The following is a 25,895-nucleotide window of genomic DNA, read 5'->3' on the forward strand; positions in this document are numbered from 1 at the left end:
GAAGATGATGCCGAGGCTCCCATTGACCCTGAAAATGCCCCCATTCCACCTAGAGTTGAAATCCCTTTCTATGACAACATTCACATGGGTGATGATTTTGACATTAGTACCCGTGATGTCGTTCCCCGTAACCGGAATTGGAGCGCTGAAAATCCAGAGTTGGACAGAGGAATGGTTTTTGTTGATAAGAAGCAACTTGTACATGCTGTAAAATTGTACCATGCAACAAATAATCGAGAGTATAAGGTCGTAACCTTCAAGCGAGACGTTTGGGTGTCTGCTTGCAAGCACAATTGCAGTTGGTGGTTGCGTGCATCTCTTAGTAGGAAACATGGTCCTTTTGAAATAAAGCAGTACAGGGGTCCTCACCATTGTTTATACCCACGAATGAACAGGGACCACACTAATATTAGCTCCAGTTACATTGCTTCTCATATTTTGGGACAAGTTGCGGTTAGTATAAAAAATAAATGTTTACATATATATACATATTTGTTTGTTTATAGTGTTCACACCCAGATAATCCAACTCATATTTGATTGTCGTATGTAGAATGAACCTGATATGCCAATTAAGAATGCCATCGAAGATATCAAAAAGACCATGAACTATAGTATATCATACAAGAAGGCGTGGCATGCAAGGGCAAAGGCAATTAAAATGATATTCGGTGATTGGGATGAATCATATAGGCAGTTGCCTAAATTCATGCATACATTATAGACATCTAATCCTGGCACCATCGTCAAATGGAAGCATAGATATACCGGGCATACAACCATTATACCCGTCTTCCACTTTGTTTTCTAGTCTTTCAAACCCGTCATCGATGGCTTTAGATATTGTAGGCCTGTTATAACTATAGATGGTACATTCTTATATGGTAAATACACTGGTGTGTTGCTTGCAACAACGATTGTCACTGCCAATGGCAAAATATTACCGCTTGTATTTGCTGTTGTCGACAGGGAGAGTTTGGAGTCTTGGTCGTTCTTCATTCAAAATATCAAAGAACATATTGTCCTGGACCGACAGGGAGTGACTTTAATATCTGATCGAGCTAAGAGTATTTTAGCTGCTATGAGGCGGCATTGGCTAAATCCCTCGCTCCAATGTGTTGGATATCATCGGCACTGCCTTCGACATATTTGTAGTAATTTTAACACAAAGTTCAAAAATAAGGAGCTCAAACAACTTCTATGGAAAGCAGCGAGCGCTAATCAACGATGAAAGTGTAATGGTTACTTAGAATAGATACAGGCTATTAACCAAGAAGCCATCAATTGGGTCCACAAGATGAATCCTGAGGACTGGGCCCTTGCATATGACGGTGGATATCGCTAGGGGGTATTGACCAGTAATAATGTAGAGTGCTTCAACAGCGTCTTCAAAGGTGCAAGGAACTTACCTATCTTAGCTATGGTTGAATTTACATTTCGACGGCTCGTCAAATATTTTGACGAGATGGGAGCCCAAGCTAAAACAGATGTAAGGAATGAGTTCCAATACCCTAGAGAGATGCAAAAAACTATCAAGGAGGGTATCGCAAGGGAAAATACTTTCCAGTTGATATCGTATGACAGGTTAGTTTGTAATGTGAAAAAATTGTTATTATTATGTTGTTAAGTTAATTACACCTAAAAACATGAACTTGATTAGTTTGTATCAATATTGTCTTATAGGCCCCGCCGCGCATTTGAGGTACATACATCTTTTCGCCGTGGACGAGGTCGCAATAGACAGATTGTGCGGATGAATCAACCCACGTGCAATTGTGGGAAATATGAGATAAGACACTATCCATGTTCCCATATGTTCGCTGTAATGTCTAAATGCGGTGACAATCCATTCGAGTACGTTGATCCAGTATATAGGCTTCCTGTATACATGAGGGTTTGGGAAACTAAATTCAATCCAATACCGCATCAAGATTATTGGGATGATCCGCAGTGGACCTTAATGCCTAATGTACTTCGTCTGCGAGAAGAGTAAAACGGGGTCGTACATCTATGGCTCATATTCTGAATGAGATGGATATATCAGACAGGCGTTTGACAGCTCGTTGCAGTCAGTGCCAGCAGACAGGTCATGACAGGCGAACATGTCCAGCGCGACTTAGTCGATAAAGACTATGTAATACTTACATATTGTAATATATCATTTTGAAATTCTTTATTTGTAATAGATCATTTAATTATGTCTTTTTAAATTCTTTATTTGTAAACGGGGTCGTACATTTAAAATGTGTATTACAAAATGTGTACTTGATTCAAAATGTGTAATACAAAATTGAAAATGTGTATAATTTATTCAAACTTATATAATTTATTGAAAATGTGTACTAGTTTTTCACTGTGTACTTGATTCAAAATGTGTATTACAAGATTCTATACTTAATCACGTAGTTCTTCTACCATTTCAAAATTTCATATTTTTGAATAAATTTAATATCGAATGCTGCAATCATCGTTCACATTTTATAATTTAAAAAATTTACAAAATTTAAAAAAAAATAACCTATTATAAATTAAAATTTTAAAAATTGGAATGCTGCAGTCATTGTTCACAATTACAAATTTTATATGTAATTTACAAAATTTATAATTTATTCAAACTTTTAGCATTACAAAATCAATATTTAAGTTTTGTCAAATATGCCATAAATGTAATCATTAATTTCAAATTGCTTCCATGTAAGTGGCACATAAATTTGTCTTTTCTCGAATCCATAAGATTTACTTCATTGTATTTTAAATCGTTAAGTACAAAATCAATAATTACAGTTTTTCTGTTATTATGTTATGATTAAATGAGATTTTGATATGGATGATCTAATATTTCAGTTGTACAGGCTTCATGGCACATGTACCTGAGGAGGTTCCACTGTTCAGACAGGCATATCGGGCTGACAGTATATGGGAGCGTCCGGTATGCAATAACGTTTGTTGGACTTTACGCTTACAATTAAAATACATTACATTTTGTTGTATATTTCGTGATAATGCTATTATTTAAACTGGTCATTCTGTTGTGCAGGATGAGGCACGCACCGTGTTGACATGCCGTCAGGCAGATTCTGGATTGTGGGAGCATCCGTTGGACCATAGAGTCTTGCAGTATGTATTACGCGCGGGATTCTATGGTGTTTATCGTATCGGGCACATTTGACTAGACCACGCACTCATCACTGCTCTCGTCGAGAGGTGGCGTACAGAGACTCATACATTCCATTTCCCGATCGGGGAGGCCACCGTCACATTGCAGGACGTATCCGTCCTATATGGTCTTCGGATTGATGGCCGAGTAGTTACTAGAGTTGACCCATCTTTCACGACGGAGCAGTGGATAGCCCTATGTGCTGAGCTATTGGGAGTAGCACCTATACCAGCAGATTTACAGGCAGGTAGATTGAGGGTCAGGTGGCTGGCCGAGCAGTTTGCTCATCTTCCAGATCATGCTCCAGATGAGTTGGTACAGCAGCATACCCGAGCATATATTATGTGGCTTATTGGGGGGTACTTCTCCCTGATAAGTCACAGAACCTGCTCAAGCTGATGTACTTGCCACTGCTGAAAGACATTGACGAGATTGGGCAGTACAGCTGGGGTAGCGCGGCTTTGGCATGCTTGTATAGGATGCTATGTCGAGCAGCTCAGGTGGGTACGAGGGAGATTGGAGGACCACTTGTGTTGCTACAGGTTAGGAAGAATTTTATTGCATGTCAATTCATATTGTATGCCATATATCAGTATTGGAATTGTGTTCAAACTATTGCAGATTTGGGCATGGGAGAGATTGATTCGCATTGCCCCGTCTAGGCGGCAACCGGTTGGTCCTGGTGAGCTTCCTATGGATGAGGGGGACATGCAGTTGCCCCTCGGACCGCGAGGTAGCCGGTGGAGGGTTAACATGGGCCACGAGGTCGTCTCGACCCACGTAGTGGTAGTTTATAGAGACCAGCTGGACCGGATGATCGAGGGCGAGGTATGAAATTTTTTGATTGCATTTTAGTTGTCTTCTTCATTGTATATGTTTTGAGTTCACGACCAAAATTTAATTTATTTGTCGTCATTGTAGTTTATCTGGCAGCCTTACGCTGGGGTCCTCGGTACGCTCCCCGACTACTGTCGACTGGGTTAGGAGATATGGATGGCGAGAGTGCCACTTATTTGTTTTGACGTGGTTGAGTGGCATCTCCCCCATCGTGTCCTCCGACAGTTTGGTTGGGTCCAGTCCGTGCCGGATCGGGTCCAGTCAGTTCTCACTGACATCTCCTACGTTGACGATGAGGCCCATATTGAGCCCCCCCCAGAGCGCGCGAGAGAGGCCGAGGTTTTGGTCGTGGCGGACGTCGTGGTCGAGGTCGGGGTGCGGGCAGAGGCAGAGGTCGAGGTCCAGCTGCAAATCGTGATACAGTTGCACCAGATGATGGAGTTTCACAGCTCACAGCAATATCCGATCTTCGGCCACAGACAGGATCAGGGGCAGCACATGCAGTAGAGGGGGTCACACTCACAGGCTCCACAGGATACACATTTACGATTGGGGGAGCCAGATATTCAGAGAGTCTACCACAGGAGACCGAGGAGGGAGGTCCACGGTCGGGGTTGTGGGACTGGGGGCAGGTTAGGGCATTAGCGGGTGTGATATGGAGCGTATAGTTTATTTTATTTATAGTTTTTGGTATAGTTTTTGTAAATCAAACTTGTACAGATGATGTAAATGTGTCATACTTATTTATTCCAAAAATATAATTTTACAATTTTTTATTCTTACTTGTTTTGATGATTTCCATAAAAATGAAAAGGAAAACAGAAAAAAAAGGATAAGAATTGATAGGATTTTATTAACGAGGGAGATTGGAGGACCACTTGTGTTGCCACAGGTTAGTAAAAATTTTATACAAAAAAAATATGGGAAAAAAATGTAAACATTGCATAATGGATAGTTGTGGGAAAAAATATGAATAAAAAGGAAACAAAATAAATATCTAAACAAACACATAATTTTGTTTTCCCTTTTCTTTCACTTTCTGAATGATTGCATTCACTGTCTTTTTTTCATGTACAAACCAATGATAACCAAACAAAATGTAGACATATATATTTGTTGTTCATCTAGCTTAAACGTGTATTTCAACTATTTGTTATATGAACTTGTAGTTCATTAAGTATCATTATTATATTCCACATCAATAATGCATGAAATCATGAAAGTCTAGTTCAAGTAGCGTTCTTCAAAATAACAATAACGGACAGAAAGTAAAGGTAGAATTACAAGAACTATTCGAAAACAATTGAAATATCTCCCTTCATTGATAAGTCGTGGGTAACCATTACAAATTGCATGCATTACAGAAATGGTTTGGTCGTTCATCCAAACAATTTCATTCATTATCACCATCATCTGACATCTCAATATCAGATTCATACATAACATCCGTGTTCCAGGCGAAGTACTGGTGTGCATCATCCATTAACCCATCTTCGGCACGCTCATTTGTGGTCTTCATTAGTCCGGACCTTTGCAAACGTTGGGTCATGCGATTAACCTCGCCGCGGATACGATGCAATGCCCTTTGCAACAACTGTGGAGTGTCAGTTGACATACGCATGGCTAACCGGCGAGGAAATTTAAGATTAACTTCAAGACATAGCTCAACGACAACGTTTGTTCGAGTTTTGCGAAATTCTCACTCAGCTCTCATGGTATTGACGGTGGCACGTGAGTAACGCAAATTTGGATTTAATGGGTATTCAAATTCATCTCCATCTGCAACCCAATAGCGACCCATTGCTGAATATAGATCAACCACCGTATATCTCATGATGATATCGCTCGAAATAGCTGTAAAACTTTTGTTGTGGTATGATGCGATATTTATACCATATATACACATGGTAGCTGTATGTATGAAATTATTGTAAACAACTATGCATCAGAGTTGTCACGTCAACTTTTATGACCTGAACAACTATGCATCAACTTGATAGGAGTTGTCACTTCGACTTTTATGAATTGCATAATTTATTGTTATTTCAAAACAAAAAGTAAAAACATAAAAAAAAAAAGAGTAAAAACGTCTGAATTAGTCAAATTGCTTAAAATATTTTAAAAAATCAGTAAAAACTTCGGAAAAAAACACGAAAATTAAGAAAGTAGAATTTTCTGAAAAATATTTTATGAAAAATGAAAAGAACCAAGCTGATCAACCGACTAAACGTCTGAATTAGTCAAATTTCTCTGCCTGAAATTTTTTTAAAAAAATAAATGTGAAATTACAATTTAAAAATCTTTAAAATATTTTTAAATTTTTTGAAATATTTTTTCACAAATTTGTTTTACTTTTTAGGTGTATTGACATATTTATTAATTTATTGTTATTTTGTTATGACACCCCCTCAAAATTTTAATGAATTACATAATTCACAAGGGCACAGTAGGTATGGTACGATAATAAATTGTAGCTCGGCGCAGTGATACGTCCAACATTTCTCAGTGATGCTCGCCAGTGACTTGAACAGACGTAATAATTTGGATGCTTTGTTTTTTCCTCAGATGCTATGTGACTTTGTGCAGCGATGCAGTGATGCATCTGACTTTGTGCAGCGATGCAGTGATGCATGTGACTTTGTGCAGTGATGCAGTGATGCATGTCACTTTATGCAGTGATGCAGTAATGCATGTGACTTTCTGACTTCGTCATGCTTATATAGTTTGTGACTTTTTTCCTCACATTACGTGATGCATGTGACTTTCTGCAGCGCAAATAAATGCTTTCTTTTTTTCTCACATTTCAGAATTCATCTAAGTCACATCAATACGACCACATGGCAATAGTGTTGATAAACAATTATGTGATGGACTGAAGGAGTAAAGTGTAATTTACCGAATATAAAAAGAAGCAGAAAATGCAAAGAGGAGAAAATGGGATGACTGTGAAGTTCATTAAGTGAAAATAAGATAAAATATAGGCTGCAAAGTTCCAATCATGTTTACATATCAGGTGACCATTTTATTATTTCGGTGAAAAAAACAACGATAGTTTTGCAGGTCGAAGTGAGTTGGACGGTTGTGTATTTACTTGCACTCTATTTTATAGTTTTTATGAAGAATATTACTTTAAAACTAAGAAAATTTAAGCATTTAATTTCATTTATAATTTTTTGAAAACACCAATTTGCACTGAAATCGTCAATTCCAAGTGACTACTTACTGTATTAAAAAAGTAAGCATGAAAAAATAGTTTGATGTGGCGATGTGACAACTCACTGCATGTTGTTTTATTTGACAACTCACTGCTCGAATATGAAGGGATTGCATTATCATCCTCTGGCCTACAATTATGATTTTATCTGACAACCACGTCCGTGACTACATCACAGGTACACAAAGTCACGGGTACTCAGGATTGCATGAAATGAATAACATAAAATAATATCACGTGCATCATTTCTTCCATAGTGCCCCAGCATGCATTATCGTCACTAGATCATCTCTAGTTAACCCTCAGTATGATGTCTATAAATAGCGACACCCCCAGTATGATGTTTGTTCAAGTCATAACAATAGTAATATATCTACAATTACTATTATTATTTGTTTGTTTATTTTATGAACAATGTCTTCAAGAGAGGCAGGAAGTTCACGCCGGCAAAGAAATCCGAAAGTGTAGCTACTACCTCCATTTACTTATGACTACGAGAGCGAAAAGTACTCGAGTCTGAAGGATTATTATGCTGGTATCCGAGCAGAATGGGCGTTCAGGGTAATGGAGCAAGAGGATTGTTTAATGATCTACGTAACTTTGGGGCACTGGTACCTTATCATTGTTCATTAACCATGGCTAGACGAAATGTGAGTGACTATGAAAAAGCAGTTAGCAGAATTAAGAAGGAGAACAACAGAATGTTGATGCAGAGATGTCGACATTTCATGCTTCAGCTAGCCACCGAAATGGCAGAAGCAAGAAACAGAGATTTGACAGTGATTGAGCGAAATAATGTCTTAAACAATGAAAAATATCTCTCTGACTACTACATGTTAGATGAGGAATGAGAAATCAAATACCTTTATCTTTCATATATGTTTGTATGTTGTCTCATATCTTCGTTACTGGAGTGTAAGACAATGTTGTTGTTCATCTAACGTACGGATATATTTCAAGTACTTGTTTTATGAACTTGAAGTTTATGAAATAACTACATTTATAACTGCACATTTATTAGTTCATGACTTTCTTTATTGAATTGCAATGAGTTAATGAATGCTCTGGTTTAATGAATGGATTAATGTATGTTGAATTATGTGAATACTTAAAACACATAAAACAGAACAGGTAGCTCGGTGAAAAGCTTCCCTTAACTGGGGCTCGTGAAATAGTGATCCTGTACGTAAAGAATGTCAATCTCCATCAGGAAAGAAGAAAGAGTCGCCTTCCAATTCCTGGAAGTCCAGTCAAAATGATGACTCTGGTAAGGAATGGAGGGTTGACAGATAACTAAACTTGGGGGGCTGGACAAACAAGCTCAAAGCCAAGTGGTTGGTCCAGTTGGGGGACTAATAAAGTTCATACAAACGAACTAGCGCCTTCAACAACACATAAAACAAAACAGGTAGCTCGGTGAAAAGCTTCCCTTAACTGGGGCTCATGAAATAGGGATCCTGTACGTAAAGAATGTCAATCTCCATCAGGAAAGAAGACAGAGTCGCCTTCCAATTCCTGGAAGTTCAGTAAAAATGATGACTCTGGTAAGGAATGTGGGGTTGACAAATAACTAAACTTGGGGGGCTGGACAAACAAGCTCAAAGCCAAGTGGTTGGTCCAGTTGGGGGACTAATAAAGTTCATACAAATGAACTAGCGCCTTCAACAACACATAAAACAAAACAGGTAGTTCGGTGAAAAGCTTCCCTTAACTAGGGCTCGTGAAATAGGGATCCTATACGTAAAGAATGTCAATCTCCATCAGGAAAGAAGAAAGAGTCGCCTTCCAATTCCTGGAAGTCTAGTCAAAATGATGACTCTGGTAAAGGAATGGGGGGTTGACAGATAACTAAACTTGAGGGGCTGGACAAACAAGCTCAAAGCCAAGTGGTTGGTCCAGTTGGGGGACTAATAAAGTTCATACAAACGAACTAGCGCCTTCAACAACACATAAAACAAAATAGGTAGCTCGGTGAAAAGCTTCCCTTAACTGGGGCTCGTGAAATAGGGATCATGTACGTAAAGAATTTCAATCTCCATAAAAAAAAAAAAAAAAAGAGTCGCTTTCCAATTCCTGGAAGTCCAGTCAATATGATGACTCTGGTAAGGAATGAGAGGTTGACAGATAACTAAACTTGGGGGCCTGGACAAACAAGCTCAAAGCCAAGTGATTGGTCCAGTTGGGGGACTAATAAAGTTCATACAAACGAACTAGCGCCTTCAACAACACATAAAACAAAACAGGTAGCTCGGTGAAAAGCTTCGCTTAACTGGGGCTCGTGAAATAGGGATCCTGTACGTAAAGAATGGCAATCTCCATCAGGAAAGAAGAAAGAGTCGCCTTCCAATTCCTAGAAGTCCAGTCAAAATGATGACTCTGGTAAGGAATGGGGGGTTAACATATAACTAAACTTGGGGGGCTGGACAAACAAGCTCAAAGCCAAGTGGTTGGTCCAGTTGGGGGACTAATAAAGTTCATACAAACGAACTAGCGCCTTCAACAACACATAAAACAAAACAGGTAGCTCGGTGAAAAGCTTCCCTTAACTGGGGCTCGTGAAATAGGGATCATGTACGTAAAGAATTTCAATCTCCATCAGGAAAGTAGAAAGAGTCGCCTTCCAATTCCTGGAAGTCCAGTCAAAATGATGACTCTGGTAAGGAATGGGGGGTTGACAGATAACTAAACTTGGGGGGCTAGACAAACAAGCTCAAAGCCAAGTGGTTAGTGCAGTTGGGGGACTAATAAAGTTCATACGAACGAACTACCGCCTTCAACAACACAGAAAACAAAACAGGTAGCTCGGTGAAAAGCTTCCCTTAACTGGGGCTCGTGAAATAGGGATCATGTACGTAAAGAATTTCAATCTCCATCAGAAAAGAAGAAAGAGTCGCCTTCCAATTCCTGGAAGTCCAGTCAAAATAATGACTCTAGTAAGGAATGTGGGGTTGACAGATAACTAAACTTGGAGGGCTGGACAAACAAGCTCAAAGCTAAGTGGTTGGTCCAGTTGGGGAACTAAATTTAAAACCCAATTGGTTTTACTTGATTTGCTTGTCAAAATCACTATTTACAATTAATTATACACAAACAGATTGTTTTCTGCGCCTTTTTCAAGAAATTGACGATTCTCTTAGTATAGAATAGCAATCAACACAAGGCCAAAAATGTAAGAAACTTGACTTGTACCCAAATGACAACAAATAATTCAAATAGTCTTACTTTTCAATGAAGTACACGAACGTGTGGTCGTAACAACGAATGATGCATAGCTAAGTGAAACACAACATTGCCTACATAAGCTTCATTTTTTATTACAGTCTCAATTCAGAAAGTCACATGGCAACAGTGAATTCAATGATTTACCTTACAGTGAGCATGCCATTATTTTGTCCGTATATGCAGATGGATTGTCAAGTCATGTGACTTGGTGCACATGCTTTGGTTTTATCGATTTTTTGCTCGATTTTTTTATTACAATGACAACTCATTTCTTATTAATATTTGTGGGATTCTCAATTCAGAAAGTCACATGGCAACAGTGAATTCACTTATTTACCTTACAGTGAGCATGCCCTTATTTTCTCGGTATATGCAGATGGATTGTCAAGTCATGTGACTTGGTGCATAGGCTTTGGTTTTCTCGATTTTCTGCTCGATTTTTTTAATTACAGTGACAACTCAACACCAATTTGATATATGTGGGATTCTCAATTCATAAAGTCACATGGCAACAGTGAATTCACTGATTTACCTTACAGTGAGCATGCCCTTATTTTCTCGGTATATGCAGATGGATTGTCAAGTCATGTGACTTGGTGCACAGGCTTTGATTTTCTCGATTTTTTGCTCGATTTTTTTATTACAGTGACAACTCATTTCTTATTGATATATGTGGGATTCTCAATTCATAAAGTCACATGGCAACAGTGAATTCACTGATTTACCTTACAGTGAGCATGCCCTTATTTTGTCGGTATATGCAGATGGATTGTCAAGTCATGTGAGTTAGTGCACAGGCTTTGGTTTTATCGATTTTTTGCTCGATTTTTTTATTACAGTGATTCTCAATTCGGAAAGTCACATGTCAACAGTGAATTAACTTATTTACCTTACAGTGACCATGCCCTTACTTTGTCGGTATATGCAGATAGATTGTCAAGTCACGTGACTTGGTACACAGTATTTGCTTTTCTCTATTTTTTCATTCTAGTGACAACTCATACCTTGTTCGTATATGTGGGATTGTCATGCAGGGGCATCTTTCTAAAACTGTTCATAACCAACTATATAAACGACTAAAGGTCAAGACACAACCTTACAACTCATTTCGCCCTACGAAATTATCATTCATTTGTTTTAAAAAAATAGCATGGCTACATGGTTCATGGGAGGGAGTGGGAATCGCAAAGGTGGTAGCAACTTGCAAAGGGGTGACAGTTCACGATGAGAAGGGGGAAGGGGACATGGCGATGCTGAAGACGATTCATGGGAGGGAGTGGGAATACCTATTTTAGATTATGCTTGTGGTTATCGTGATAGGTTTGGGAAGCAACATTTTTTGATGCCCAAGTATTATCCAGTTCAAAGAGGTTCATGTATGGATCCATCAGATAATCAAACAGGATATGGTTTAGCAGACGCTAGACTTCTGAAGTGGCCCGCACTATTTATAGAGCGAGTGCAAATGGAAAGATTATGTCGGGAAAATCGACTGAATGTGCCAAAAGCATGTTCTGTTTAGATCCAAAAGGAAGATCTTGATAATGTTGATCGACTATGTGAAAGACTACAACGTGAGATTTCTCAAATGCGCCGTAGGTTAGCCCGCGATATACAGCTATACATAGTTAAGAAGGATGCCCAGAAGAACAGAACAGAACCAAATGTTGTGGCTATCAAGGGTATCATGGAGGATCCTGAGCTTGTCTCTGACGCTGAGCTTTCGGATTATTCAGACTCTGAGCCACCTACCGATTTAAGCGCGAATTAGGTGTTAATGTCTACACTTCGGCAATATTAGGTCATACATTAATATGTAATGTCTGTGTTAGACTAAGTGTTTCCATAATGAGTTTGTCAGATTGTCTGGCTAATATTTGTCTGTCTAACTGTTATGTTTATGTATGTATTGTGTGTTCAGTTCATGGTGTCCAAAATGTATTGTTGTCGGAGACTTATGTCTGTACTACCTATGCATTTTTGTGGGAGACTTATGTGTTTTTTCCTCAAGGTTTTCTGAATTACATTATCACCTTCTAACCCAAAACAAAGACAACAGAAAAAAAAAATTATTTCAATGAAAACGGCTTTAGTAAAGCCAAAACAAATTTCTGAATAACACCTTCTAACTCAAAACAAAAACAAGAGAAAAAAATAAAAAATAAAAAACTTTACATGAAAACGGCTTTAGTAAAACGAAAATAAATTTCTGAATTACATTATCACCTTCTAACCCAAAACACAGACAAAAGAAAAAATATATATATTTAAATGAAAACGGCTTTATTAAAGCCCAAACAAATTACTGAATAACACATTCTAACCCAAAACAAAGAGAAAATAAAATAAAATAAGATTTACATCAAAATGGCTTTACTAAAGCTCAAAAAATTTATGAATTACATTATCACCTTCTAACCCAAAACAAACACAAGAAAAAACAAAATAAATTTACTTTAGTAAAGCCAAAAAAAAATTCTGAATTACACCTTCTAACCCAAAATAAAGACAAAAGAAAAGAAAAAAAAATTAACATGAGAACGGTTTTAGTAAAACAATTTTAACCAAAAAAATTATTCTGAAATACATTATCACCAAAACAATGACAACAGAAACAAAACAAAAAAAAAAAAATTCTTCTTCAGAGTTCAGTTAAACTGAAACTAAATAATTGGTGTGTTTATGTAAAAAAGCGTGGTTCACAAACACGCTTTCAGAAGAAATTTTTTTTTGCCAAAAAGCATGGTTCATAACCACGATTTCATAAGAAATTTTTTTTTGGTTAAAAGCGTGGTTCACAACCGCGCTTTCAGAAGAAAAAAAAATTAAGTTAAAAGCGTGGTTCAGAACAGCGATTTCAGAAGAAATTTTTTTTAATTAAAAACGCATTTTGTAACTGCGCATTATTAATTAAAAGTGCGTTTTGTAACCACGCTTTTAACACTTCCCAATATTCACACAGGACAGGCACACAGACGTTGAAAACGTGATTGTGAACCACGTTTTAGCCTATTTTAAAAATTCTTTCAAAACTAAACTTAGTTTGAAAATTAAATTGATAATTTGACTTATTTAGGGAAATGGCCCGAAAATTGGGCTTATCTGTTTTTTGTGATATTCGAGGTTGCTTCCATCAAACCACATGGAAAAGCAAAGCAATTCTTCAGAAAACCAATTGACTCAAGTTGAGCAAGGCTCTCCTTCTTACATTATTTCTTATTTGCGGGATCATTGGGCTTACTTTTAGGCCTAATTTTGATAATTCGAACCGTTATATTTTAAGATTTGTTCAGTATATCATACCTGTAAAAAATCAAGTTGATCGGATATCAGAAAGCATGTGTTCGGAAAAATTGAACTAAAAACTATTTTTTTTAAAAATTTAATACACAGTTTTCTGAACACATACTTTCTGATATCCGATTAACTTCATTTTTTACAAGTATGATATGCTGAACAAATCTTAAAATATGACGGTTCGCATTATTAAAATTGGACTTAAAAATGGGCCCAATGACCCTACAAAGTATAAAATATAAGAAAGAAGTGTAAGGAGGTGATGTTGACTCAGTCAAGTCGCCTCTAGCCCGAAAATTGGGCTTATCTTTCTTTTTTGGTGATATTCGAGGTTGCTTCCATCCAACAGCAAGCAAAAGCAAAGCAATTCTTCAACTTTTTCCCGGAATGTGAGAAATAACTAATCAAATTAATCCTCCAGTTGAAAGATGCAGCAATATCCATACAGGTCGGAGCTAGAATTACAATTTGAGAGGGGCCAATCTTTCTGTATTTTATATTTGTATATCTAACATTGTTTGTGTTGGAAATGGTGGAAAAATTTTGGGTAAAATCAGAATTTTTTTTAAGTTTGGTTTATTTTTTTAGGTAGGTCCGAAGTATCGATTTACTCGGGTCAAAGTGGTAATGCGTTCTATGTCGCGTTGTGATTCACGTGGTATATTTGGTTGCTCAAAACCATTACCGAGTGAATGGGAAATTGAAGCCAAAGTGTGCTCCATGGAAATGGAGTTATGGTGGAAATTCCTTAAAGTTGTAAATTGGCTTGTCCCACATTGATTTGGTGGAAGTTTTGAAAGGGTTTATAAGGCTTAGGGTGAGATACTTGGGGTGTGCCCCAAGGGGTACCCAAGTGTTTTAGAGGGAGAGGTTATGGGCTAGACCCATTGGACCCAAAAATCACCACACGCACGCCGCCATCCGATCGGGCTGGGCGTGGGTGTGTGGTGGGGCTTCTAATCTTTTTGGGCCAAAAACATTTGAATTTAATTTTATTTTTTATTAAAATAAAATCCAGAATTCAAATTAAACTGGTTTGGATTTATTATTCATCCAAACAGGGCCCTTCCCGTTTTCAAACAGAATTAAACTGTTTTGGATTTATTGCTCATCCAAACAGAGCCCTTCCCGTTTCTATCTGTTTGAATAAACAGATTCAAATCTGTTTAAATTTGAATCTAACAGGTTTCATACCTGTTCAATTCAAAACCAAAAGTCACCTTTACATCTATAAATAGACTAGCCTCCCATTTGGATTTAACTCAAATTTTTCGTACTCCATCCTCTGCAAATTATATTCTTCATCTTGCTGCATTTTATTTCTGAAAGAAAGAGTGTAAACACTTAGTGTGTTCGTAAGGCAAACAATTTATAGTGCTGCTATTGTTTGTGGTAAGATCATTTCATCCTGGGAGATAGACGTCCAAATTCTGAAAGCACCGTGAAGAGGACGAATCTGTCTTAAGGACACAGTGTTAAACACTGGACTTGATCAGAAAAGTTATTCAAATAAATTAACCAAGTAAGTTGTTTAATTTTATTCTGTTTTTTATTATGTTTATTTAATCAGATTTTATTTTTGTTTTTGTAACAAAATAAAATCTGTGGTTTTATTTATTTATTTTATTTCGAGTTTGATTTTTGTAATCAAACAAATTCTCTCATATTCTCTATTTCTTTTATTGTTGTTGTTGTTTTGTACACAACAAAATTTAATCTTTTTAAATACAGTAAAAATTGTCTAACAGTTTGTGTAAAAAATATAACAATGGTAACACTAATCCACCAGAGACTCCTTGTCCTTTGTACTTTGATTAGATTCAGGCCGGCTTAAGGTGATGCAATTAAGGCGGTCGGTTTCGGTTTTTAATTTTGAACAAAATTTAAGGCTTTTAATTAGGAGGGTGTATTATGTTTGTTATTTTATAATTACTTTAATATTAGCTCAATTCATTTATTTTCATATTGTGGTATGGTGTTATTTTTATTCATGTCCGATTGATGTTTAATGTGAAAACTTTCACTTTTAATTAAAAATAACTTAGTAAATGTATGGAAAGATTAAATATTTACCACAAGTTGAATTTAATAAAATTTATTTTTACTAAAATGAAATTATCCATAGAATGTTTGATTTTAATTCAATTACATTTTTCTAATTAAAAAAATTGTACCTTATTACTATATATTTTGTACTAGATTGACTCTAAAATAGGTAACAAAAAAATACATATCTTAAATGAAAAAAGATATTAACATTAATTATTATTTTACATACTTTTTATTCAGTTAGATGAAATTAAATAAAAGATTAAAAAAATGCCATGACATCCTTTAGTGAATAATAAAATATATAACTAATAATTTACGTTATTGAGTCGTATTATACTTGGATTTATGTTGAAAAATATCCTGCCCTAACTTGCTAATTTTATATATTGCTTGAGCTGTATTGAAAATTCTCATTCTTATCTCCAATTAACTTTAGTTCTTATAGCATTGGTAATCTAAAAAATAAAGATTCAATTCAACTAATTGAAATTCAACTATTATATATATATATATATATATATATATATATATTTGTTTTCTAAATTTTGTTAAATTGTAATGCAATGAAAATAAATTTTTATCCTTTTTATATTATCCAAACAAATATTTTTTTTTTTAAATAATAATATATAAAAGACACAATTTACAAATTCGTTTTAAATCCCTAATAACTTAGCCCGGCCCTGATTAGATTAGACTTGTTATTTACGATTATAAACATACATCAGCTCTCGACCGTGTTCTTTGTGTAAGAGAATTCATTTATTATTCTATACATAATTGTCTTTTAGGAATGTGTTGAGAAATTAATAAAAAATTAATTTTTTGATTTTTTTTTTTGACACTTTTGACAAAAAATTGACTTTTTTATTAAAAAATTTAATTTTTTAACTAAAAATATTAAAAAGTTAAAAATAAACCTTTTTAACTTGCTGCCAAAAGACACCACCAAATATAAAAGTCAAATACAATGAATTGTCCTTGACTTATTCCAATGGCAACCAAATATAGATTTGTTGTTGCACTTTGATGTGACATATTATTTATGCATTTGTATTTTAAATTTTTAAATCTCTTAATATTTATTTTACAAATCTATTTTTTATAAAAATATATATACTTTTTGAATTAATTATTTAAAAGTTATATTTATAAGGTTGGTATTTCATAGTACCCTAACACAAAATTGTGAGCACCATCTTCTCTACTAATCACAAATTTCTTAATGCCTAAAAAATATTAGATAATTCTTTCTAGTTCAAGTAGCATTCTTGATGTGAAATTTATTTTTATTTTGTAATTTTAAAACTTAAGACTCCGTTTGGTTTGTTTTTTGAATCATGATTTCAAAGGCAAAATTTTCAAATCACTTTTTAAAATTCAAAACCAAACACACAATTCAAAATTATTCAAAACTCAATTCAAAAATTAATTTTAAAACTCATAACCAAACACACAATTCAGAACTCAACTCAAAACTCTTTTGATGATATAGTGCTGAAGATGGTTAGTGATTCGATTATTAAATTATTTTTATAAAAAATCTAGAAAAAAAATAATTTCTATATTTAAAAAATATCTAAAACAAATTGAAAGAATTTGCCTAAATAAATTCATTAGTAATAAATTTATCACTCTAATTTATCATTGATTATTATTGATTATCACTCATAAATTTGTAAATTTGTTGAATTATCTGCTATTATTCCATCAATGTTTTGGTTGTTTTGGTTGTACAGTGTTAGTGATTATTGAATGATGATTGGATCACAAATTGATTTTGATTATTTATCAAAAGTGATAAATTGACCCTCTTGCATATTTATCTCTTTACATTGACAAAAATGATAAATTTGTCACTATATTATTATTAAATTCTAGCACAGCAGTAGCAACAACAACAACAACAACAACATATTAAACAAAATTAGTGATAAATTTATTGCTGTATTGATATCAAAATTCCAACATAGCAACAACAACAACATGCAGCGTTGAAGGCGACGGAAGACAATGGTGATAGAGGCGAGCAGCGTTGAAAGTGATGGAGGACGACGATGGTTGAAGTGAGCAGCATTGAAAGCAACAGAGGAGGACATGTGCCGACTGGAGAAATTGTTGGAGAGACGAAGAAGATAGGTAGCGGGTTGCTGAGGATGCGTTCTGGGTAGCAGGTTTGGGCTAGGGCTAAAATTGGAAAAATGACTTCATTAAATTGGGCAAGACCTAGAAGATAATAAATTTCCTATGCAGGGCTGGCCCGTAACTCCCTCTAAATATTTCTCATACTTGTAATTACGCTTTTATCAATTGACCCAAAAAAAAAATAATTAAACAATGCAGGGTTTTTTTTTTTTTTTTTTTTGAGTTTTAGTAAAAAAAAACATTAAATTTTAAAAAAGTAAAAAAAAAAAATATTTTTGCCTCTTTAATTTTTTTTTTTAAATTACTTTTTAGATTTGTTAACACAAGATAGATTGTAAAAGTAAACAAATTTGACATAATTTATAATAAAAAAAAATTATAAATCGACTTATTTAAGTTATTGCAAACAGCCCAACTGATAATTGTCGAAAGTTAATGCTTGGAAGTTCTATAAAGCATGAACTTTCATGGAAATTTCTTGCCTTGCGGAATGATTTCGTAGGGTTCTTTCTGAGGCACCAAACACTTGCATATAAGTGAGTCTCTCCACTATCACACTCAATCTTGCAAACGCACAGACACGCGCGCACACAAACACACACAGCACTCACCACCATAGTTTGTCAAATGGGAGGTAAACTCACAGCATTTGAGAACAGGGCAGGTCTTCAAATGGAAATTCGAGCTTTAATTTCTCCAAGACCGGACCAATATGTTAGTATCACAAAAATTAGACCAGGTGAAATCAAGGAATTACATACAAAAAAATTCTGTTACAACGATAAGGATCCTGAAAATCCTACAATCTTAATGGTATGCATAGGCTCAAAATTCATGATGTTACATGAATCAGATGTGATTAACTATGCCAAAATTACCTGCGACATCGATGAAAATGGACTACTTAATGCTAGATTTATCAAAGTTAGATTACCTGGCTTGCGCAAGCTCAGGTACTCTCTCTCTCTCACACATGCGTGCACGCACGTGCGAACAAATGTTGTGTTATTCACACTAACCATTTTTTGTGTTCTTTTGGTTTATCAACTTTATTTCCTAGGGGCTTCAGCTTCTGCCTGAGAAGTGTCGCCAAGGATCCTCTAGAGTGAAATTTTCCTAAAGTTTCCTAAAGTGCTACATTGTGTGGTTGAGATTTACTGGCAAGTTAATCAGAAAAAATTGATGGTAAGTGTCTAGTATTACTCTAGAGGATTGATGTGACTTACCAGTAAATCTCAACCACATAATGTAGCACTCTAGGAAACTTTAGGAAAAAATCACTCTAGAGGATCCTTGCTCGGGAAGTGTCTAGTATTAATCCTGGTAAGTACATGTTTTTTTCACTGTTAATTTCATTTAATATGCTGTGATTGTGAGATTTGTTGTTTAGGAGCTCATTTAATCATCATTTCCCTTCTTAATTTTGATTAAAAAATTGTTAAGAAGCCATTGTTTAGATCGTCTAGCTTCGGTGCAACCTTGGCCAACTGGCACTAAATAGTTATTTCCAGTTGATTCAAGGATCAACAATCGTTCGACTTGTGGATTTATTAAGGATTTAATTTTAATGATATGAGTTGTTTATTGTGTAAAAATCAAATTCATTAGAGGTTTGTCATAAAAAAATGAATGGTATATTTCTTTTATATAAATGACAAATATATATTTTTATAACAATTAATTGAGAATTAATTATTTAAGCTTATTAAGGTTGAAACAATTTAAGGTTATCTATATATCTTCTATCTATCTTCTATAGTCATACTATTATATATGTGAACCAACAATGCAAGAGGGCCACAATTTTTGTGGCTACAATGGCTCAAAACTGTCAAAATGACGTCGTTTTGAGTGCAAAACATGCCAAAACGACGTCGTTTTGACAATTTTGAACCATTGTGGCCACAAAAATTGTGGCCCTAAAACATTTTCCCATTAGATTTGGTATCCAAACCTCTAAACCTTCTCCTCATGCCATGTGGCATATTATTATATGTTAAAATAAAAAATTATTATATTACAGTAAGATTTGAATATAAGACCTTAAGTTTCATTAACAATACACTTAACATTTAGCCTCCGTTTGGGAAGTGGGTTGGCTTTTTGGCTTTTTGACTTTTTTGGCTATTTTAGCCTGGGGCTAAAAAACCTGGTTTGGGAAGGACTTTTTGGTTTTTTTGGCTTTTTGGTGAGGTGTCATATTGTTAAATGACGAAATTGCCCTTTTCTATTTTTTTTTATTTTTTTATTTGGGTTTGGATTTGGCATATTTTCGGTTTTTTTTTTTTTTTTTTTTTTTTGGCTTTTGGTTGGGAAAAAAAATTTTGTTTTTTTTTTTTTGGTTTTTTTTTTTTTTCAATTTTGGATTTTTGTTTAAATTTATTTATTTATTTATTTTTGGATTTGGCATATTTTGGTTTTTTTTTTTTTTAATTTTTTTATGTTATCTTTCGATTTCGCGTATTTTGCTATTTTTATTTTTTATTTTTGGGGGTTTGGATTTGGCTTTTTTTTTTGTGTTTATTTTCTTTTTCTTTTTTTATATTGGGTGTCGATCTGCCGACTTTTGCTTAATTTGTTTATTTTTAATTTTTTTTTATTTTTGGTTTGAATTTGCCATATTTTGGTTCTTCTTTTTTATTTTAATTTTTTTATGTTGGGGTTTCGATTTTGCCTTTTTTTTGTTTTTTTTTTGGGGGGGGGGGTTTCGCGTTGGCTTTTTTTGATTTATGTTTTTTTGTTGACAATTTTTGTATGTTGTGCTTCAATCTCTCGAATTTTGCAAATCCAAATTTTGTATTTTTTTTTTTGAGTTTGGCGGATTTTGCATTAAATTTTTTTTCTGTTTCAAATTTTTTTATTTTGCGCTTGGATTTTTCATATTATGCTTAATTTTTTATCCTGTTACTTTTTTGCATTTTGGGTTTGGATTTGGGGTTTTTTGCTTAAATTTTTCGATTTTTATTTGGGAATTTATGTTTTTGTCTTTTGTATTTTTTTGTTTTTTACTATAACTACGCTTTTTTTTAACTATGTTTTTTTTTTTGTCTTGGATTTTTATTTTTAACTATGTCTTGTTTTTTTTAATTGGTATACAATAACTTTTTTTTAATATATTTATGTGTTTCATTTATTTGTAATTTACGTCGCCCATGACAATTTGTGTATTAGTTTTCTTTTTCATTTGTTTTTATTTGTTTCACCTTTTTTTGTTTTTCCAAAAGCAAAATTCGTATGGATTGTTGTTTTTTAAAGTTAGGCACGTCAGCAACTAGAAGGGGTTACATTCCCGTGGCAACTCATACATATTGCACATGATAATATATTTGAATTGGGTCTGTTCCACGTGTGTCATTACGGGACAACCATACGAAAATTATTTCGACTACTATATATTTCCTAACATTCCGTTATTACGCATGTAACATAATTTGTCACGTATGTGAAGGCGGACCAATGCCATATGGGGGTCCTCATCTCCAACCATTAAACCATCCTCGTCATGTTCAACTTCTGGTATGGCAGTTACTATTGTCATAGCCTCTTCCTCATCACAGATTGGCTGAACAGTTGTTGGGTTACCTGTGTTTCGCCGTATATAATTATGTAATGCCATTGACGCACCTACTAACTGAACTTGCACATTTGCAAAGTCATACCGAGGCATGTCTCGAATAAACCCCCATCGATTTTTCCAGGTACCGAAAGTGCGTTCCACCACACTGCGTAAGGACGAGTGCACTTTGTTAAATAATTCCCTTGGCGTGTTTGCCATCGCGTTCCGTGCAATACGCCGGAATTCTTGTTGGTGGTAACGGTGGCCTTTGAATGGTGCTAAGTAACCAATCCGGTTTGCATAGCCAGAATCGACAAGATAATATTTGCCTGCAGATATGACGACAATGTATGACACCAAAACGAACATTCTGCGTCATTTTCATATAACGCTTTGTCAGGAAAAAAGTATTTGTTAACAAACCTAATAACATGACCATGTGTTACCTTTGTCAGGATGTGGGAAGGGGACATTGTCATTTGTTAGTATCTCGTTGAATATGCGACTATCATGCATACTTCCTTCCCATCCGCAAGAAATGAATATGAAACACATGTCAAAATCGACAGCGGCCATTATATTTTGCGTGTGACAGTATTTCTTACCGAAATATGTTGCCGCATCTGGCCCCGTAACCCATGCACGGACATGTGTTCCGTCTATTGCGCCAATGCAGTCCTGCAAACATGGATAAATTGTTTTGTTGCGTAAATTAATAGCAAGTGTTTCCTTCTTGCCAAGCGTCAAGTGCAGTTAATAACAAAAACAAAATATATTTTCTTGATTTATATGTCAATCAGGTATTTCCGTCTACAAGTACCTTGAACGGTAGGTATTTCCGTCTAGACCGCACGTATGGATGTATACGATGCTGACTGTATGTGGGCCGGCAATGAACAACAGTGAACTCTTTCATGGAAGTTAATACGTTATGCACGTGCCTCGACACAGTCTCCCCGGAATGTTGGAACCGTTCTTGGATTTCCCGATTTTGCTTCCCTTTCAACACATGGATAAACATCGCAACGCTTTCTTCAACAGCTAAGCCATGTGGACGTTGCGGGACTTGTAACCCAAAATCATTTACTAATGTCTCACACAATGCGGCAAAAACTTCCTTCGGCATGCAAACATTTTTCTCAAATCGACCCATATGCCCCGCATATAGTTCGCATATCCATGCATTCCCGGTTAGTATAGAAGTGCGACACGACGTTTTATTCATGTGTTTCTCGTACCATTCTGTCGCCCACTGACATGCTTGTACAAATGTGCAATTCTGTTCTTGTTGCACCTGGACCGCCATTTGATTAAGCATTTCTGTTATGTCATCATGGTTGCTTCCATCCCAGGGATTCATCGCGTCTTCGTTCATGCGAAACCTACAAAAGTGGCAACCTTTCATTCAGTTGGCACGTGAATCACTGACTTAAATTATATTGAAGTTTGCAATTAAAAAATTCCGAGAATGTCTTTTATTAAAAGCAATGCCGTCACAAATGTCATATGGAACGCATGCTCATATGAATTGCACAAAAAATCAAGATGTTCAACTTATGCTTTACAGGGGGGTCATGGTGGTAACAACCACAAAAGTAGCCAGCAAACTACACTAACAAATGAACTTCAGACATATAGGCATTCACAAGCGTGCAAGTAAAACGTAATTCCCTGTCTCAAACGTAGGCACACAAAATATTAAAACACAAACATCCCATTCATTTCCCAAAAATGAAGCACAACCATGCTTCCGGTCCGTCAACCCATACACTTACCTAAAACCTGTTGCTGCCCGTAGCTAGCAAGAAAAAAACAAAAACGACATAATGAAAACATTCACACAGCACCATCCTGTTTTAGTACATTGCCAACAATACCATAAGTCAACATTTTAAAAAGGAAGACAAGGAGATGTATCTTAAACACTCGTAACACCGCTACATCACATCCGGCGACCCCCAAACAGGTTTGCAAAAGGCGCCGACGCAGTACACTGGAGCTATTTCTGTGTAAGCCATCCAATGATGTGGTCGTCATCAGGCTGGCACATCATGATCTCCCGGTAATCGGCGTTATCCATAAGTGTGGAGGCGAAGTGGAATAACGACGTACCAATCATGGATGGAATATTGCTCAGCTTATGCATGCACTCGGAAATAGTGTACAGCGATTCGTTGCCTGTGAGGTGCCTAACCGTGACCTGCTGATTCTTCGAACGAACCACATCTGTCATTCTGTCCATGCTTTCCGCAATAACGGACGCACCACTTGTTGCCTTCTTCGACTTTGAAACACATGTTGATGGCGTCTTTCTCCTTTTTGGCTTTTCAATCGGAACATGCTCGAGTGAAGAATCGGAATCCACGTCCTGTACTCCTGCGGGTATCGGATCAGCAAATGGCTGCGCTCCCAAACTACGCACTGAATCAGATGAGGCCTCATCAGCTTCAGGGAGGATCTCTCCCGAGGTCCAATGGTGTTTCCCAGTAGCTGATGCCCCCATGAAAACCGTCTCCATCAAGTCACGGTGTTCCAAAGTTTTTTTCCTGAACTTCGCACACACCTTGTTGATCTGCAGAAATGTAGATGTATAAAAGAGGCAGACGTTATATTTCATATAAATATATTGTATTGCAGTTAAATGAAGAACTAAAAAATGTACTTGTAAATGACAGATATGAAACTTGTTTGTACATGTACTTACTGATTCCATCTTGTCCCACCACTCGTCAGGTGCCTGAAACAAACCGATGTCATAGTCAAAGCCTATCCCGGACACTCCCTTACTTGAATCCATCAACTTTGTCCACGCCTGCCACTCTTTTTTCAAGCTCATGTACTTATTCTTCAACTGTTTTAGTCCATGTTTTTTTCCAGTTTTTCTCTCAAATTTCCTTGACAATGACTTGTACCCTGCCTGGCTGAGGACTAAGAATGGGCGATTTCCTTTACTAATCTCATTTGCGATCAACTGGAGGAAAACTCGGACTGAGTTACTGTCCCATGAGGCCTTGTGGCTTAACTGATTTTGTGTCTCTTCAAGGCTGCTTGACTTGTCACTGAGAATGCCTTTGCTTTTCGAGTGGTTACGCGGCGAAGTACGTGTGGAAGCCATTACTAATGTATGGTTACAAAAGATTACCATCACAAATTTGGTTGTTACATACACACGCATAAGCCATGACACATTATTAACAACAAACAGACATATATGATGCTAAAGTTAAATTTGCATATACCCATTGGAAATTACTAACGTACGTAAACAGGTTCCATGGAAGTTAGTAGTGGCCACAAAAAATATGATAGTTAGTATTATGGCTCTAGTATGCGAGAACATACTACCAACATACTACGAACGTACTAACTACATACTAACAACATACTGACAACATACTAACGTCTTCGTACATAGTAACAACATACTGACAACATACTAACGTCTTTGTACATACCCCCAAACATGGTACCGGTGCTTACATACGGCACAACAAAATGACAACCACAATGCAGAGCACATACACAATGGTCTTAAGGACACGCAAGGATTGTTGAATGTCTATGACATCAGCCCGCAATTGCATGGCAATTTTATCTCCGGGAGACGCATAGCCTTGGTTCTCTCGCCTTAGTTCTTCACACCAACCAATCCAACTGACACAGGGCTGATGAGTGGAAATTACGGAACTATTAGTTTCATGGGTTGGTAATGTTCATACAGTTATGATCGGTAAAGATTGGGTCACTCACCACAGGGTGGGGACAGACAAAGTAGGGACGCCCTAGATTTTTGGTGGACCTGAAAATCATAACAATACAGGGGTCATGTCCACAGGCACACATTTGTCGTGGCCATATACTGGAAGTTGCAGTAGAGGTGAACGACGCCATGGTACGCTTTAAATTGCAAATAAATTTACATGAACCAACATGCACACATACAAAGACTAACGCAAGTTTATATTTTATTCCATGAACTCACTACGTTGTTTGTAAAAGTATTGTGCATCATGAATTTAGGTATATTGGTAATATATTTTGAAATTTATTTTTTATTAGATTTGTGAATATGTGGTTAATATATTTTCTAATAATTTATTAAATTAATATATGTTTACTGAAAATTTTACTGACATATGTTGAACATATTTTTGAAGAAAATTTGTTTAAGATAATTGTACAATGGTTTTTGTGCAACTAATATATTGTTCAGAAATGAGAATTGAGCAATTCGTATTCAGTAAAAAATATATTGAAATGAATAAATCTATTGTGTAACATATTTAAAATATATTTCGTATGATACTTTAAAAATATTTTTGAATATATTTGTACTATATTGTTTAATAATTAAATGTTGTCATATATGTTTAATGCAATTTGCACGCTCTTTACTTTTGAAATAAAAAATTGTCA

The 25,895-nt window shown here is 35.7% G+C and overlaps 1 protein-coding gene across 1 annotated transcript; it reads right to left on the minus strand.

Moving 5' to 3' along the window:
• Positions 1–23,478: 23,478 nt before the first annotated feature.
• Positions 23,479–24,594, minus strand: LOC114296297 (L10-interacting MYB domain-containing protein-like). The gene is made up of 2 exons (XM_082896700.1): positions 24,184–24,594; positions 23,479–24,051 (listed from the first exon to the last, which is right to left on the minus strand). Exons 1-2 carry the CDS (start codon positions 24,592–24,594, stop codon positions 23,479–23,481), a joined length of 984 nt encoding a protein of 327 aa, XP_082752826.1.
• Between the last annotated feature and the right edge of the window lie 1,301 nt (positions 24,595–25,895).

Source organism: Camellia sinensis, chromosome 12, assembly GCF_055761805.1.
Source record: "Camellia sinensis isolate YWXY chromosome 12, ASM5576180v1, whole genome shotgun sequence".
NCBI classification, from domain to species: Eukaryota; Viridiplantae; Streptophyta; class Magnoliopsida; order Ericales; family Theaceae; genus Camellia; species Camellia sinensis.

What these genes read in the sequence shown, in the direction of transcription:
- LOC114296297 (XM_082896700.1), bottom strand. Translation starts at nt 24,594, where the DNA reads ATGGCTTCCACACGTACTTCGCCGCGTAACCACTCGAAAAGCAAAGGC. An exon ending in GGTGGGACAAGATGGAATCA is followed by an intron (nt 24,052 to 24,183) that starts GTAAGTACATGT and finishes ACATTTCTGCAG; the next exon opens with ATCAACAAGGTGTGTGCGAA.